This window comes from Thamnophis elegans, chromosome 8, assembly GCF_009769535.1.
Source record: "Thamnophis elegans isolate rThaEle1 chromosome 8, rThaEle1.pri, whole genome shotgun sequence".
Lineage (NCBI taxonomy): Eukaryota > Metazoa > Chordata > Lepidosauria > Squamata > Colubridae > Thamnophis > Thamnophis elegans.
This window is the reverse complement of record NC_045548.1, coordinates 53776142-53795479: the sequence shown is the minus strand read 5'-3', so window position 1 is coordinate 53795479 and position 19338 is coordinate 53776142. Positions and strand designations below refer to the sequence as shown.

The 19338-nt window shown below is 41.8% G+C and overlaps 1 protein-coding gene across 3 annotated transcripts in view; it reads right to left on the bottom strand.

Annotated features, from left to right (window-relative positions):
- Positions 1–756: 756 nt before the first annotated feature.
- Positions 757–19338, bottom strand: part of ESRP1 (epithelial splicing regulatory protein 1) — a 44033-nt gene continuing 25451 nt past the window's right edge. For 2 of the 3 annotated variants that reach the window (XM_032223174.1, XM_032223172.1), the window contains 6 exons: positions 18778–19079; positions 17270–17488; positions 14159–14357; positions 10846–11014; positions 9247–9351; positions 757–992 (listed from right to left, as the gene is read on the bottom strand). In XM_032223174.1, coding sequence (XP_032079065.1) covers positions 9261–9351; positions 10846–11014; positions 14159–14357; positions 17270–17488; positions 18778–19079 — 980 coding nt within the window. In that variant the 3' untranslated portion in view covers positions 757–992; positions 9247–9260. The remainder of the gene's footprint in view (positions 993–9246; positions 9352–10845; positions 11015–14158; positions 14358–17269; positions 17489–18777; positions 19080–19338) is intronic. The other variant, XM_032223173.1, reaches the window with a different exon arrangement.

Below are 19338 nucleotides of genomic sequence, written 5' to 3'. Positions count from 1 at the left end.
AATGATGTAAAACATTAAAATGAGAATTTCCATATCCCAGCCCCTTACAGTGTTGTGATCTATACATTTTACTGCACACATTTTAATTCCTTTCTCCATAGGAAAGACAATGGTGGGGAGAAACTTTCTAACTGTCCAAGTTTAATTAATACTAATATTTATAAGTTATATATTGGCTTCTGGAAAGAGTAGAATTGTTTAAAGATTTGTACACCATTAATAACTTCTCCTCTGTTACATTATCTGACTAGAGGAATTTAAATATACAGTAGTCATGTGCAATATACAAATTTTAGAGCATTACATTATTATATATATTTATATATTTATAAGCTATATTTTACAAAATGATACACCATACTCTCCCCTCCCCACCCCATACTGCATTTTACACTGACAAGTAAACCTGCCTAGAACCTGAAAAATATTGTTAAACAAATAAATATACACGAATCAAGGTGTTTACACACCCAAGTAAACATACATCGGCATATATACACACAAATACAAATGCAACATTCACACAGAAACAACCCCACCAATGGCATAAATCTGAAGGTCTTCAGACCTTTTTATTTTATTTTTAAAATGTGCATGAAACTAGAAAAGTTGGTTTGCCATGATGTGTTGTATCAACAAATGTTAGGAGTGCCTTAACTTTGGTAGGATACTTTTAGTGATCACAGATAAATGTAATGTTTGGATATAGATAGCTACAAATATACTTCCCTTGTGAATTTGGCAGCTGTGATTTCCGGTAGTGCTTTTACGTGGTCCCCAAGGCTTTCAGTGGCAAGTATAGAATGAGAGATGGAGAAAGATTATTTCTGGGGTGACATGTATGCTATTTCTGGGGTGACATTTAAAAAAAAAACCACACAATTTCCTGATATCAACAGATATCCAAGATGGTGGAGCCATGTAGAATTTGGAGCCTGCTCAGCGGGATTTCCATTTTGTTCAGTGAAGTTGTATAGGATGTGAACTGGAGCCTATAACAAATACAAAAGGACTGGATCATGTCATTCGTATGGTTACATACATATAAGCCTTAACCTACAAATATTTGCTTAACGTCTGCACACTTCACTTAACAACTACACTGATTCACTCAGCAACTGGGAAAAAAGTTATAAAATGGAGACGGCTCACTTAACAATAGCCTTGCTTAGCAACAGAAATTCTGACCCCCAATTGTGGTTGTAAGTTGAGGACCATAACTGTTTGGTTTGACTCTGCAACCAAACAAGACAAACACAGACTTCAATGGATAATTAGAACTGTAGAAAAAACAATTGCTACCAACCTGCCTTCCATTGAGGACCCATATACTGCAAGAGTCAAAAAGAGGACTGTGAAAATATCTACAGACCCCTCACATCCTGAACATAAATTGTTTCAAATCCTTCCCTCAAAATGACACTATAGGGCACTGCACACCAGAAGAACTAGACACAAGGACATTTTTTCTCCGAATGCCATCACTCTACTTAATAATTAATTCTCACAACACTGTCAAATAATTTACTAAGACTGTATTACTATTCTTCTTCTCCTCCTTATTAGTATCTCTCTCTATCAACTAATAACTATAATCATGTTACTTGTATCTTTTTTATATTTTTATATTATATATATGTATATCAGTGGTGGATTTCAAAATTTTTTAGAACCTATTCTGTGGGTGTGGCCTATTTTGTGAGCGTGGCTTGGCAGTCATGTGACCAGGAGGGTATGGACAACTTGAAATCACTCATGCAACTCAGTCACATGACCCCCCCCCCCAAGCCATGTGGCAAAATGTTTTGGGACTCCTATGGAGGGGGAGGGAAGAGAGGGGAAAACCTTCCAAAAATAAACACGTGGCGGATTAAGGGCTGAAATTAGGGAGGTCTGAGAAGGCAGGACAGAGGGGAATCCAGTAGAAAGCTATCACATTCTGGGGAAAGAACTTTGGGAGATTTGAGAAGGCAGTACAGAGGGGAATCCTGGAAAAAGCTATCACATGTTGAGGAAAGAACTTTGGGAAATCGGAGGAGGCAGGACAGAGAGGAATCCAGGAAAAAACTCCTGAGCTTGCCGCTGCTGTCTGGTAGATTGTGCCGCTGGACCTCTCCATTCTTCCCCATTCACCACCTCCACTCCCAGGTATGGGACTTGACACCAAATTGGGGTAGGATAGTGCGGATAGGTCGGGGGAGTGAGCGATGGAGCTGCTTCCGAATGGGCTGGGGTGAGCAAGCGAGCGATGGGGCTGGGGCAGGCGTTTCAGAAGTTACTTCTGGGTCCACCGGTTGAACCTCCTCTCACCGGATTGGTAAATTTCACCATCCGGTTCTCCCGAGCCGGTCTGAACCGGCAGAAACCCACCACTGATGTATATATATTTATATTGTTTTTAATTGTTTCCTAATATGATTTGATAGCTTTTTAGTAATCTTGACTGTAACTAAGTGGTGTATCTTTTTATTCTTGATGAATGTATTTTATTCTCCTTATGTACACTGAGAGCATATATATCAGTGATGGTGAACCATTTTTGGCTTGCATGCCAAAAGCGGGGGGAGCGTAGGGGGTAGGGCGTGGGCATGTCACACCCATAATGCTATGTGCACGACCACAGCACGCATGCACGCACGACCAGCACTTCACCCCCCCATTTTTGGCCTGCTTTTTTCGCCCTCCCCAGGCTCCAGAGGCTTTATAGGAGCCTGGGAAGGGCGAAAACAGCCTCTTCTGGAGGCTTCAGGAGCTTCTCTGAAGGCTCCGGAGCGTGAAAAACCGGCCCTACAGGTAAACCGAAAGTTTGGGAACAGACTTCTGGTTTACTTGTAGGGCCTGTTTTAGCCTTCCGGAGCCTTCAGGGAAAAACGACCCTATGAGCAAAACGGAAGTCACTTCTGGGTTGCTCGTAAGGTTGGTATTAGTTCTCCGTAGCCTTCAGGGGTCTCCAGGAGGCTTCCCTGAAGGCTCTGGAGGGCTAAAACCATCCCTACGAACAACCCAGAAGTGACTTCCAGTTTGCTCGTAGGGTCATTTTTCCCTGAAGGCTCCGGAAAGCTAAAACAGGCCCTATGAGTAAACCAGAAGTCTGTTCCCGAACTTCTGGTTTGCCTGTAGGGTAAGGTGACCAGACATCCCGCTTTTGGCGGGACACACCCGCTTTCCAATGCATTTTCCCGCGTCCCGCCCGCTTTTTTAAAAAGCACGCTTTTTTTGGCGCTAGCAGCTCCCGCCCATCAGCTGCTAGCTTGGTGGGCTGGCTCATCGTTCTGTTCTCTATCCTACCTCCTACCTACAAATTTAAGCCAGCCCAGCCTGCCGCTCACAGATTGGATTGGCCTGGACTCCAGCCAATCAGTGAGCTGGCTGGGATGGAAAACACGGCGTGCTTAAAGTTTTCCATCCCAACCAGCTCACTGATTGGCTGGAGTCCGCTTAGCATGCCGCATGAGTCCCCCGCCCATCCGTTGCCGCTCGCATGGGCGGGGTAGCGTAGTGAGTGAGCGGGGAGCGAGCTTGCCTTTCCAGCTCCACTTCCGGACAAGCTGTGGAAAAACCTCTGCGAAAAGTGCCACCTGGGGCTGCCGCTTCTTCTCCGAACTCAGAGTAAGTGACGGGCGGGGCGAGTGAGGGGGGGGTGGCGGGATCGCCACCCGCTGCACTGCAGCTGACTCACCCCGGGCCGGGCGGGCTGGGAGGCTCTGGGCGTCCGGGCGGGAAGAGCACAGAGAAAGGCAGAGCGGCGCTCGACGCGACTCTGCTATTTCTGCTGGAGGAGTCCCTAGATAGGGAAGGCGGGTGGCGAGGCAGAGCAAGGGAGCGCAAATGGCGGATCCCGGGCTCATATGCAGAGGGAGCTCTCCAGGCACAGGAGCGCTGGAAAAGTGCTCCGCTCATGCACCCACCGGGACGGAGCACGCTCGCTCCAGCCCTGCCTGCCGGCACGACTTTGAAGTGTTGGCTTGCCGCTTGCCTTCCACTTCGGCCCGCGCGGAAGGCAATCCAGCCCTTTCAAAGTCATGCCGGCAGTTTAGAATTTGCCCGTCATTCAGCGAAACATATTTCGCTGAATGGCGGCCAAGGGGCACGCTAAAGTGCCGGCATAAGTTTGAAGGGCTGGCTTGCCGCTTGCCTTCCACGTCGGCCCGCGCGGAAGGCAATCCAGCCCTTTCAAAGTCATGCCGGCAGTTTAGAACTTGCCCGTCATTCAGCGAAACATATTTCGCTGAATGGTGGCCAAGGGGCACGCTAAAGTGCCGGCATAGGTTTGAAGGGCTGGCTTGCCGCTTGCCTTCCACGTCGGCCCATGCAGAAGGCAATCCAGCCCTTTCAAAGTCATGCCGGCAGTTTAGAACTTGCCCGTCATTCAGCGAAACATGACTTTGAAGTGCTGGCTTGCTTGCCGCGTTTCCCCGGAGCGCTCGGGCTCCTTCTCTGGGCAGAGTTGGAGCCTATCCTCCACCTCCTCCCAACGGAGGGGCGCCCTAAAAAAAAAAAAAAAGGAGCCAAGCCGTTCCAAAGATTTGAAGGGAAGCAACCAGATCGCAGCGAGGAGAAGGAGGAGGAAGTAAATACAAGTATAATAAATACAAGTATTTATTATACTTGTATTTATTATACTGTGGATTTGGTCTGCATCAACCTGCCGCCTCCCCTCACCAGGCAAATCGCAGTGAAAACTCTGGGTGAGTCTCCGCGGAGAGCTTGGCGGGCAGCTGGCTGGACTTCTAAGAGGTGGGGGGGAGGAGCGGCAGCTCCTTGAAATGGAAAAAGGCTTGCTTCCCCCTCCCCAATGAGACGCCTTCCACGGTAATAGGAGAGGAGAGCTAAGAGAACAGGGCGGGGGTTGGGAGAAGGCATGGGACCGGGCTCGGATTTGCCATTTGAGAGAGAGAGAGAGAGGAAGGGGGAGAACACGAGTGTGTGTATCCCTCCTTCCTTCAGCCCAACACTCTAGCCCGGCTTGGCTCCCGCTTCGTCTCTCCTTCCTCTTCGCTTCTCTGTTCGATTGTTGAAAGTGGGAGCCAAACCGGGTCATTCCTTCCAAGAGGCAAGTTTCCATTCTCTTAGCTACGTTCTGCCTTGTGATTGCTGTCTCCAGGCTCTCCTCTCCTATTATCATGGAAGGTGTCTCATTTGGGGGAGGGGGGGCAGGCCTTTCTCCATTCAACAGATCCAATATACAGAGTTTTATTTTTTGGCCCTAAAAATATTGTCACTGAGGATGACAGAAATTTCTTCATCATTGCTATTGGCCTCAAGTAGCAAATAATTAAACATGGTTTTTAGTGTACTTAGTTAGCTATCTGCTTTTTAACATTACATGGTATCAGTTTCAAGAATGCATGCAATCCTGAAAATTTGTAACAAACTTGTTGAAGGGCCTATGAAATATTTTCTAGTTTAGTGTAGAATAAGTATTCTTAATAAAAGAAAAAGTCATTTTTATTTAATCAATTGCATTCCTGTTTATAATGGCATTAATTAACTAAACTGGAAATAAATCTATGTTTTGCTAGAGTTTTAAAATTAAAAAACCTTACATTTTGTTGCTATTATTTTAATCAGAGTTTTGCCAAGTGAAATTATATAATGGTTCCTCATGTCTCTGTAATTTTCTAAATCTCATCCAGAAGTACCACAGAATCTGGCATTTTCAGCAGAATGATGCTGATGCTAATAAAACATCCTGATTTTTGGTGAAAGGATGGAAAGAGGAAGGAAGGAGGAAGAGAGATCTAAAGAGCAGAAAGACAGAAGGCAGATAGGCAAGAGGAAGGAAGGAAGGAGAAAGAATGGAAAGGAAGGAAGGCTAGAAGGAAGAAAGAGGGAGGGAGGGAGGGAGGGAGGGAAGGAAGGTGAAAGGAGGAAGGAAGGAAGGGTACTTCCACTTGTAGGCCTGGGACTGAATGCAGGAGGAGTCTCTCCATAGGATCAGCTGCTCCTCTGATCATGGTCTATGAAAATGTTACTGCCTGCCTGATGCAAATTTAGACAGATGGTGCTTTGGGCTGCCCCTCAAATCCCCCCTTTACTCCTCCCCCTGTAGAATTCAGCCCCCTGAGTTTTGCCTTTGAGGGGCATGTGTGGTTATGGCGGATGGCAGAGTCAACTGGAGGTTGAGAGGGGATTGGGGCTTTTGTCCGCCTGTGGAGTTCTCCCCATGGACAGGATGGGATGTTGGCATGAAAGGGATCCGGGCACAATCTCACCTGTTCCAAGTAAAGTTGCCTTTTGCAATTGGCTACCGGTAATCCTCGACTTACGACCAGGATTGATCCCCCAATTTCTGTTGCTAAGGGAGACGTTTGTTAAATGATTTTTGCCTCATTTTGCGACCTTTTATTGCCACGTTAAGTGAATCATGGTGGTTGTTAAGTCAGGAACATGGCTGTTTAGTGACCAAAATTACAATGGCATTGAAAAAAGTGACTGATGACCATTTTTCACACTTAGCGACCATTTTCACACTTAGCGACCGTTGTGGCATCCTCATGGTTACGCGATCAAAATGTTGATGTTTGGCAACAGATTCGTATTTCTGATGATAGTTTGAAATGGTGACAGTATAAATTATTGCTGGTGTAATACTTAACAATGGTTTTTAAGGATTTCTTTTATTTATAGAATACCTTTTTTATTATTTTGGGGGGATTTTTACTTTTAAATTGTTTATAAAATGTATTTACTACAAGAAATGTTCCTTTTTGCAAATGTGATCTTTGCAAATCTTTGTGATGCAATATGTTCAGACCAGGTTTATGTGTCTCAAAGTGGCTGCTATTCTATGGGCAGGCCAGGTTGGTGCAAGGCAGCTTTGCCAGATTTGGTGTGTTTCACCCTCATTGAATTTTATATCGTATAAAGAATGGAAGGAGGAAGGAAGAGAAAAAAGGAGGAAGGGAGTGAGTGAGGAAAGAAGAGGATGGAAGGAGGGAGGAAGGAAGGAAGAGAGGGAAAGAGCAGAAGACAGATAAGGTGAAGGTAGATCAGCAAGAGGAATGAAGGAAGAAGTGAGGAGTCTCGAGGAGGGGAAAAACATTTAGTGACCAAAGTTACAATGGCATTGAAAAAAGTGACTGATGACCATTTTTCACACTTAGCGACCGTTGCGACCATTTTTCACACTTAGCGACCGTTGCGACCATTTTTCACACTTAGCGACCGTTGCAGCATCCTCATGGTCACGTGATCAAAATTTTGTTTGGCAACAGATTTGTATTTATGCTGGTTTCAGTGTCCTGGGGTGACCTTTTGACAAAAAAAATTGTTTTAATCAAGCCCCCCCCCCCCTCCGGTCAAGGGTGTCCCTCTTTTCCAATCTGAAAATCTGGTCACCTTACTGTAGGGCCAGTATTTCGGGGAGACTTTAGGAAAGCTCCTGAAGTCTCCAGAGGGTGAAAAATGGCCTCCAAAGAAGGCCGAAGTCGGCTGGCCAGCATGCACGCTGGCCAACTGACAGGGCAAGCCTCATGTGCCCTGACAAATGGCTCTGCGTGTCATCTATGCCATCATGGATATACACCAAAGAGAAATTCCTTGTGTGTCCAATCACACTTGGCCAATAAAGAATTCAATTCTATTCTATTCTTTGACTTACTTATAACCTACCAGCTCATGACCCACTCTGAACTCTTTCTCCTTGTGCAAGTACAGGTGATCCTTGACTTATGACCACAACTGAGCCCAACATTTCTGTTGCTAAATGAGACATTTATTAAATGAATTTTGTCCCATTTTACAACCTTTCTTGCCACAGTTGTTAAGAGAATAATTGCAGTTGTAAAGTTAGTAAGATAGTTGTTAAGTGAATCTGGCTTCCCCATTGATTTTGCTCATCAGAAGGTCGCAAAAGGGGATCACATGATCACAACTCTACATCCGTATGCCTCCACCTGTCTTGGTCTGGACAGACAGCTATCACTGATTTAAATGTAGATATACCAAAACATGGATATAAACTGTGGATTAAGGAATTTCTCCTCGGTCACAATTAACAATGCACTGCACTACACTTAAATAGTCATAACTTGGATGTCTTCTGAACAAGGTTAGTTTTACCCGCTCGGGCTCCTGACGGTTGGATGAAGATTGTGGTTTCCAGAGTCACTTTGAACCCCAAGAAATGGCACATAAATTAAATAAATAAATGCAACCCAGATGAGGATCTCATTGGAAAATGTCATCACTGGTGGATATAATCATAGCTTAGTCTTTTTTGCCTATCTCGTCCACTTTTTCTTGCCTGTTGGTAATTTTCAGGATCAGAGGGAACATATCTGTGAGGGCAGGTGGACCTACTTCAGGGGTGAAATGCTACCGGTTTGCCCGAATAGTAAAAAATGCTATTGGTTTGGGCAAATCGGTATTTCCAATGATCAGTTGTGACGCACGATTTATATTAGCTAGAATTGTCAGATTTCCTGCTTTCTAGCTAATCTAAATTGCTTGGCACAGTGGATTCTCTCCCCCTACCGCCCCGTTCTACTTGCCTTTGCAGGCACGCTCGGTAGCAGGCTCGTCCCATTTTGACACTCTGGGCATATGTGGAAGGTCCTGTGCATGCGTGGAGGTGGTATGTGTGAACACGCTCACATTGCTACCGAACCAGTAGCAAAGGTAAGTTGACTTCACACCTGCCCTACTTGTAGCCTTCCCAAAGACATCTGGCTGGCTAGAACAGGAAGTCAGATGCTGAATTTTGACATATGTTGGACCTTATGCCCACTAAGGACTAAACTACAGCCAATGGTAAAGATATTATAACATCATCTTCTGTCAAATAAAATCAACACTTGAGGATCCTAAACACATTTATTTGAAAGTGCGGACAGGAATGCTATTTGCCCTCAGCCAATTTAAACATGGAACCTCTATGTTCAGAAGCAGAACAAACCCCTGGAAAAGTTTATTTTTATCTGGAAGGCCTGAATTGAAACCTTTATGTGATGGCGGTCCACAAGGATTATTTTGGGACTTCCTAATCTGAAGGTGCCTGTGGATGCAGTTATTACCCATTTGCTCCATGATCTCACCATCCCAAAAGGACAACATGGAGCAGCCAATCCTTGGCCAGTAACCAAAATGACATGGGAAGTGAGGTGGGAAGTAAAGAAGGACAGATTTTGAGAGTCAGGAGAATGCTGGGAATGGATGGGAGAAGGGTGAGAAATCTACATCCAGAAAAACTATTAGGAAGTTTTAGAAAAAAATTGGCAGGAAAAAAAAAGTATGCAGACTTACTTTTTCCAGAAAATTTAACTGTTTGGACCTTTAAAGAGGTATCCATTCTTTGGGCAGTGACCTGGCCGACCCATCTGGCTGTAGAGATCCATTCTCTGCTGCATGCTGTAAAGTCAAAATTGAACCGTGATTGCAAAAGGAACAATTCAATGTCTTGTCTGTTGTGCAATAATATGAGGTAAAAAATAACTGACCAGGGGGTGATGTTGCAATTGAAGGATTGTCTGTTGAATGCAGACAATTGTCTGAAACACATATTTCAGATTCCAGAAAAGCTACCCACTAGTCACAAATTGATCATTGCTATGCTATTTCTCTTTATATTATGTGCATTTGAATAAAAGTATTCCATGAGCATGCAATGCTCAATAAAGGTTAGTTAGATGGCCACATTTCCACATAATGCTGGGCCATTAAGGTCAGTTTTTATAAGATACTTGGGGATCTTCTAAAAACCTTCAAATGTGTTCTTTATTCACCCACTTTTTCCCCACCTCAACCTTGTCTGTTCATTGTCTCCAGGTTAAGCACACACTCCCTCACCAATGATTCTGGGTTTAGGACTTCTTGGATATCCTTCTCCTGTTATGTCATCCTCCTTTTCTTCATTGCTATACAATTCTTCAGTCTTCGAATTTTCCTGGCTTTTTGTGAATTTCTTTTTCCTACAACCTGCTGTGTTCTCTGGAATGTATTACCTCTCTCCCTAATATGTTCTCTCAAAATCTTGGATGATTCTTCAGCTCAACCAAATTAATGGGACTAGCATTAGGCAGACACCATGCAGTGACAAACAGCTAGACCTGAGGCAAGTTTCCAACTAGCTGAAAATGGAGACCATCATCCTGTATTAGATCTTCTCCAAAAACAGACTTACTGAATGTGGACAGTAATCCCTACTGTGTTATGTGTAGCCAGGCACTGTGGTTTATAAAGTTGTGATTATGGCTTGCCTCTGACCTAGGCAACAAACTAAGTCACTGTAATATATCATTTCCTGCCTTAGAATCAATTATTGAATTTATGCCATTTTGAACCATGGTTTGTTTCAAATACTGTTACTGAATAGGCCTATGATTGGATTAGTCAAAGTAAATATTATAACATTTCAGCTCTACAGTAATTTGCAAATCCAGCTGATCTTCTTTCCTTTGATTTCATGCTAATTTATTGTTCTGAACCAGAGAATAATTCCATGGAGAAAGCCTTCTGTGATCTACTTCACACACACAGGCCATGATCCCTTTCCCTATGCATGAATATGTGCATCTGTGAGTTTGCCCTTTAGGAGTGGTACCCCCAAAAGCCCCCACACAGTTGCAGACAAAGGTGGGGGGGAAATTGGCAAAAATCAGACTCCTTGCAAAAAAGAAAGAGCAAATTAGGGGCCCCTGCATGGTAGCGTTTTGAGAAGGCTTCTTTACCAACTCGGAAAACATAAAAGAATGAGTCTATTCATCAGTTATCTGATGTCTTTTGATACTTTTACCCCACTGGCAAATTATTGCAGGGCACCCTTATTAGCGGTAAGCATAGGATTCTTGTCCTGTTCATCATTGCGATTCATACAATGTTTTGCCTTGCCTTGATGAGGATTACCTAGGGTAATAGGTGGTGTAGTTCATAAAGAGCTGAGTGCCGGCTGGATAGTATGCTGTGGATGGCTGGAGGGTTCGTGGATTGAGGAATAGGGATGGCTGGTAGAGGGCTGCTTCTGTTGGAATTATTGCAGTGGGTGTTGGAAAAGAATACGAAGGTGGAGAAATACCTAAGAACAGGACAAGACACAGGAACCATCAGTCAAAATACTCCCTGCAAACAGATGATAGTACACTAGCTAAAATTTGGGCAGCATTCTTGAACATATCTGCAATTCATGAGATTAATTTATGTGGATTTTTCTTCAATTCCAGCAGATATACATACATACATACATACATACATACATACATACATACATACATACATACATACATACACAGACACACACACACACATATATATATATATATGTTTTATTTGTGCTGATAAATAAATAAAGGGAGACTAGTATAGATCTATTTCAAGCTATTTAGCTCTCATCAGCTAGCTAAATAGCTTGAAATAGATCTATACTAGTCTCCCTTTATTTATTTATCAGCACAAATAAAACACAAATATAACAAAGGCAACAGTAAAAATATTGGGTTTCTGTCGTGATGGACTCTTGTGACGAGCCAATTGACAGATGATGGAAGCAGTTAGCTTCCTCCCATAATTGGGGCTTACCAGGGGTTGTGACACTAAATATATATATATATATATATATATATATATATATATATATATATATATATATATATATATACATACACAGAGAATGGAGGCGGTTGGCTTCCTCCCATGATTGGGGCATACCAGGAGTTGTGACTTTAAGTGTGTGTGTGTGTGTGTGTGTGTGTGTATTAAATTCCTCCCATAATTGGGGCATACCAGGGGTTGTGACTTTAAATATATACCTTTCTCCCTGGCTCAGCTGATAACGGATCAGAGCCTGTGGCCTAATGGCTAAGACGTCTGCCTAATATGTAATATAGCCCAGGTTCGAATCCCAGTAAGGGTATGGCTAGCTGATGAGAGCTAAATAGCGTGAAATAGATCTATACTAGTCTCCCTTTATTTATTTATCAGCACAAATAAAACACACACACACACAAACATATATATATACACACACACACACACACACTTAAAGTCACAACCCCTGGTATGCCCCAATCATGGGAGGAAGCCAACCGCCTCCATTCTCTGTCCATCGGCTCGTCACAAGAGACCATCCAGACAGAAAGCCCAACATTTTACCGTTGCCTTTGCTACATCCATGTAGCATTTGTGCTGATAAATAAATAAAGGGAGACTAGCATAAATCCACTTCAAGCTATCTAGCTCTCATCAGCCAGCCACACTCCCACTGGGATTCGAACCTGGGCTATACCACATATTAGGCAGATGTGTTAACCAACAAGCCACAGGCTCTGATCCGTTATCAGCTGAGCCAGGGAGAAAGGTATACACTTAAAGTCACAACCCCTGGTATGCCCCAATCATGGGAGGAAACCAACCGCCTCCATTCTCTGTCCATCGGCTCGTCACAAGAGACCATCCAGACAGAAAGCCCAATATTTTACCATTGCCTTTGCTACATCCATGTAGCATTTGTGCTGATAAATTTTATATATATATATATTCCACTACTCCTGGAAACACCAAACCTGAAGTAGTCAGTAGCAGCCTGAAGATGACGAATGTGACTTCGTCGAAACGTCGCCAAGACATCTCCAATTCTACGCGGGAGAAAACCCGAACAACTAGAGACCTACATACATACATACATACATCCATACATACATACATACATACATACATATATATATATATATATATATAGTCACAACCCCTGGTATGCCCAAATATGGGAGGAAGGTCACACTTCCATTCTCTGTCCTTCGGCTCATCACAAGAGACCATCCAGACAGAAACCCAATATTTTTTACTGTTGCCTTTTTGTTACATTTGTTATATTTGTGCTGATAAATAAATAAATAAATAAATAAAGTCTCCCTTTATTTATTTATCAGCACAAATATAACATATATATATGTTCTGTTTATATATATATAATCTGTTTTGTTTTATACTTGCATTTTTAAGAAAAGCTTGGTTAGGTGACACATGATGAATGTTTTTCTTCCTTTTGAAAGAAATTACTGAACCACACTGAACACTTTAGACAAAGAGTTAATGATTAAAAATGGAACCTTGCTCTAAACATTTGCATGTGGCATTCTTCACTTTTTCTGTTAAAAACTCTATGCACTTTCATTAGTTAAGATACCTGATTTGTGTGTGCTCTTAAATTATATTATAGGTGTAATATAACCCACTTGAATAAAATGTAGGTTGTAGATTAGAATATCAATGCGTTTCAGAAGTGTGTGGATTCTGTAAGATTTGTTCAAAATATATATTTAATCTAACATTTCATATCAGCCAAATGTTTTAGGAAGTTCAGAAGCAGAAGTTGTGAACAACATCAGTTTACTGTTCTTTGTTGGTCTCCAGTTAGCATCCAGGAAAAAAAAATCAATTCCAAATTTAGAAGGTGCATAGATACTATCAAGGACTATTATCTAGGGACAACTTTATTTTCCGTAAATCTGTTCTATTTTTTAAATGCCATTGAAAGGTCAAACTACATGTTACATTAGTGACACACTGCAAAACTCTTTATTTTTCAGGGGAGAGACAAACTAGACCTGGGAAAAAGTAGGATTTTTTTCTCCCAGTATAATGCTTCTGAAAAAATAACCATGTAAGTCCCATGTGTGCTGCCAATCATAGCCCTTTTATTACAATGACAGTAACATGTGCAGAGCAATTCCTTATAAGAAGCAGAATAACTAGGCAGGACAAAATATGCCTTCGTGGTTGTTATTTTTCTGATCTGGTTTCAAGTTTACCTTTTTTAAAACAGCTCAGTTATAGTCTGTTGTTCAGTTCCGTGGGATCTCAGTTTCCACCAGTACAAGGAGCTAAATTATGCTATTTATAACCAGCAGTGAATTTAAGTAGCTAAGCTGCAAATAGTTTATTCTAAAAAATCATCGACACCTGCCCAGTGCAAATTAGGAATGGGAAAAAAAGTGTGCATGTCAGCAAAAAAGCAAGATTAGGGAAGACAATTCCTTCGTGAATCACAGTAGTCCACAACCCAAAGAGAACCATCATCCAAGTCTGCAACTGATTTCAAGGGGGAAAGTTTGCCCTCTAGATCCCCAGATGAACTTTTCCAAGAGAGGGGCATAAGAGTCAAGAGAAGGAGCTCCAGCACCTACCAGCATACCAATAGCACCAAGACCCAAGCAAGACTTACATGGTAACTTACATGGTGGTGGGGATAAGCCATTTCGATTTAAAGTGCCCCCCATTAATACAAAGTTCATCTCCTCAGCAGAACATTGAAAGACTTCCACATATCTGTCCTTCATGGTTTTTTTATGGCACTTCTGAGCTGCCAAGAAGGCTCGATCTGAAGACTTCATTTGGATAAAGGCATCTCCTGAGGGTCGGCCCTAAGGACAAAAGAAAGAAGAAGTGGATCATCACAGCAAAATCACTTGCTCAGCAAGTTTATAAGCATAACCTTACCTTAAAAAAATAGTCAGCTTAACTTGGAAGACTGATTTTTTTTTCATGTTTTATTTATTTTATTTATATTACTTTCCATTTCCACCAAACAGTGTGGGATCTGGGTTTTGGACAATCAAAATCCACATATTTGTCATAATATTCACCACAATATTATTAATAATATAACTACCCTGTTTCCCTGAAAATAAGACCTCCCTGGATAATAAGCCCAAACGGGCTTTTGAGTCCATGAGCTAAAATAAGCCCTCCCCTGAAAATAAGTCCTCCCTGAAAATATTGCAACACAGCAGCAGCCATGAGGTGATTATGTGTGCTGCCTTCTGCACCCCAAAAATGATAAGACCGCCCTGAAAATAAGGCCATTTCAGGGGTCAAAAGAAAATAAGATCCGTCTTAATTTTGGGGAAACACGGTATATGTCAATACAATTACAATAGCATATAACATCTTTATCATCAAATTCTCTCCACATTCATTTTCTCTTTTTTGTATCTCCTTTTTTCTAACTTCTGTTTCTAATATTTTAGAGAGCAAAATAAAGAATAAGAAATAGTGAGTAAAAGATGAAAGAAAATCAAATCTACCTAAATATAAGTTTTATATACCACACATAATTTTCCATATTTTTAAGGTATGCTGACAATCTTTGCCTCCACTATATCCATATATTATTTGAAACCTTGTTTTTTGTCTTTTTAAACTTTTCACATCTGTTTGTGAGGTTGCCATCAATTTCACACCATGAAGTCTTTTCCTTCCTTTCAGTCCATTCTTTCATATTTTGTTTTCATACATTTGTTCCACAATTCAATCCTCATTCATTCTCTGTTGACCAAATCACTTCAATATATTTCTTTCTTGCATACTGACCATTCTGTCAACGTTCACTTGGCATCTGATCAGACTTGACTGACCATCCATCCACCCCTTGTTTTACCAAACACACTTAAGCATTAATTTCTATTATATTAGTCTTACTTTTATGTTTCTTTACCTATAATTATTTTATTGGATTTATCATCTAATTCTTGTTGTATTAAAGTAAGCAAATAGACAATGTCTTTCTAGAATATGTTTGCAGCAAGAGATAATCAGGACAATTTTGCTTTGTTCGCCTGGTGCACCAATTGCGGCCCTACTTGGATCGGGAGGCACTCCAAACTGTCACTCATGCCCTAGTCACCTCAAGGCTGGATTACTGCAACGCGCTCTACATGGGGCTACCCTTGAAAAGCATTCGGAGACTGCAACTAGTCCAGAATGCAGCCGCGCGAGCGATATTGGATGTACCTAGGCACACCCAAGTTACACCTATCCTCCGCGAGCTGCACTGGCTACCCATTGGTCTCCGGACGCAATTCAAGGTGTTGGTTATTACCTTTAAAGCCCTACATGGCTTAGGACCAGCATACCTGCGAGACCGCCTACTGCCATATTCCTCCCAGCGGCCGGTAAGATCCCACAGGGTTGGCCTCCTTCGGATGCCGTCAGCCAGACAATGTCAGCTGGCGGCTCCCCGGAGGAGAGCCTTCTCTGTGGCTGCCCCGACCCTTTGGAACGAACTACCCCCAGAAATCTGGACCTCACCCACTCTCATGGCCTTCAGAAAAGCTGTCAAGACCTGGCTTTTCCGGCAGGCCTGGGGCTGTTGACCTCATTGTTAAGGTCCAGCCCCGACTGAAATGAATGTATCGGTGTCGTTTTAACTTGTCTTATTTTATTTTTACTTTCTTTTATTTTCTTTCTCTTCCCTTCTGTAAGCTGCCCGGAGTCCTTCGGGATTGGGCGGCCTATAAATAAAATTAAACTTACAACTTACAAACTTTGCCAAATAGGGGCTGGAAAATATCTTTTGACAATTGTTAGGTAGCTGAAATAACTCTTTTTTACATTTGAGAGGCACCCATCAAGCCCCCAATTTTATCTCATAACTGCATTGACAAATTCTAAATTTCCTCCCTATGACAATTAGGGGTTTTGATAGAAAAGCCTAGTTGACTGTCCCACATCTGGGCAGAGGTACCATCAATGACACGTTATCTTCATTCAGTGCCACTGAAGTCATGAACTTTTTTGTCCTCCTGGGACTACATACGTCTCTCCTAAGTTGAAGTTACGAGGAATCTTTAATTGCTAGGCAAGGCTCCATACAAGAGGAAGAAGTCTATTTCTCTATTTCGTATTTATTTTTCTCCAATGCTGGCTTTTGATTACCTTGTAACATTATGGTTATGACTATGATGTTTGATTTTTGTGTCCTGGTGTGGTAGTATGCATAGCCTAAAACAGATGTGGGAAATTCCTTATCTTTAAGGGATGCATATGAAGTTAGGAGAGGTCTAAATAATGTATGGCCTCCCAGATGTTGTTATACTTCTCCCACCACTTCTTGTATTGGTAATGTTGGCTGGGTTTCTGGTAATTGTAGTACAGAAACATCTGACTGCCACCCATGTTCTAGAAAGTTTAAATATACCATGCTTCTATCTTTTCTGCAACGATCTTAATTACAGATTTCTTGGCGCTTTCTGAGCTCGGTTATTGCTTTCAGATGTTTCATTACCCAACTAGGTAACATAATTAGTACTGATGGTGCTACCTAGCCTCATTATTGTTGCTGGACCTTTTAGGAAATCAGTCTTTTCTTTTAGGCCAAACAACTATAAAGCCTTCACTCCATGCAAAAGTCACTCTTGCTTCCTTACTTGATTTCTGAACCTTTGAAAAATATCTGGCCTTACCATTGGGCAAAATGAAGACTCAAAGTCCCATTCATTGTTTCAGGAACAACCATGTCATTGTGAGTACATTCTTGTTAACATTCTTCACTAACCTGGTGATTTAACACCATGTGAACCCCATGAGTTCTGATATCTCCAGAAAACTCTCCCAGGAATCCCAAAATGTCCTCTATAGTGGCAGCATATGGAAGACCACGCAGACGAACACAGTCCCTGACAGTGGTGGGAGGCACAAACTGCTGAGGTAGCACAGGAAGAATAGGAGGAGTTGGGAGAGGAATGAGAGGAGCAGAGGAATACCTGTTCAGGACCTGCAAGCAAAAAATAATAAACAAGTTTAGAAACAGGAAACATACCAAATGAATAGTGTAAGCTCTAAAGTCAGCTTAATGCATTTGAAAACAAAGACTCCCCACCAAGAGCAAGAGAGAAAATCTTAGCCATCCCATGTACACAATCTGGCTTTTCTTGTTTTGAAACCTAGCCCTTAGCACTATGGACTTCATCACTTCAAAAAATATTAAATCTACATAGCCCTTCATGACTAAAAGACCACACATGCCCAATCTACACCAACAGGCAGCAAGTCTCTAAAATTTGGGTTACATCTCTCATGCTTTTTTAAAAAAATGCTAGAGATTAGATATGGTGTTGCCTCAACCCAAGCTGCTTCCCAATTAACTGGCTAAACTTGTTTTTTTTAAAAGGTAAATTTTACATTGCCTAATAAGGTTTCATCCACACTCTTCTTGCCCTAACATTGAGATGGTCTGCTAATCAATTGTGAAGGACATTATCCCCACAACGAATGGAAGTCTCTATCTCAGTGCCTGCCACCAATGAAGGTGGGATGAAAGCTATCTAGTTGGAAAATGATTTCTCCAATTAGAAAACACAATACAACTTTCTGTGTGAACATTCTGCTGTATCAGGATTGATTCACGGCAGTACTATTCCTCCCACCTAGCCAGGGGGGCCTGCCTTGCACCATTGCAGGCTTATAATTCGTTCCTTTAATTTTGGAGGCCATAACCTAAAAAAATTTTCCCCCCTAATTCAGATTATCTTTATCCAAAATGCCCAGTCAAATGCCTTTTAGAAGTATAGTAGCCACCAAATGATATCAAAGACAGACTGTATCTGGTATCAGAGATAATATACAGCCTGTATACAGACTATATACAGATGGTACTTAAAATGAAGGACTATGACTCAGTAACTACAGCCAGCCAATCACACAACCCAAAATCAAACCAGGACTTAGCAAGGTATTTAAAGACCAGTGCTCCCTCAAACAAGCACAATCGAAAGCATACTGAAGATGTCTCCTCAAATGGGGATGAAACATTTGCAACCAAATTGCCAAGCTCAGAGCTCAAACCAATATCATAAGTGTTAAAAAAACATAACCACCAACCCAAGCTACTAATATTCAAAGACACTTCAAATAATATATAGTCTGTATTAATTCTCCATGAACTTGTTTAGTTTTCCATTAAAGACATTCAAATTGGTGATTGCTTTATCTTGCAGTTGTGAATTCCATAGTTATCTTGAATTAGCATCTCACACCATAATATTAGTGAGTACTGGTTCTCACCTGCTGTACCTCAGCAGCTGTACTCCTGAAAAGTTCTATATACCTTTTCCCCAACAAGTCCTTATGCTTTTTGAGTGCGTTTTGTGCATATTCCTCACAAGCAAACAACACAAATGCATCTCCCGTTGGCCTATTGTCAGGGTAAGTCACAAAAAGGATTCCTTCTTTTCCACCTGTCACAGGACAGTGTTGACCAAAAAACGCTAACACTTCTTCTGATGTTACATTGAATGGGAGACCCCGCATCCGAACAATCACTTGGTTTTCTTTAGATAGGAACTGGGCTACTTCATTGGATGTACCTTGAAGAACAACAAGAAGAAAAACATTTAGAAGGCTAGGTACCCATCCATCACCCAGAATGATATAAAGAAAGAAAATAGATCTAATGTGGATTTTTTTTTTAGTAGCATGGGAATGACATACATACACATATGTATGCACAGTGGTGTCATCTAGATTGACAAAGTCTCTCCTCGTTGGCTATTTTTAAATATATTCTTTATATCCTTAACAGTTTTCATTTTATAGAGGGAAAAATATCTGCACATGTGTATTTCC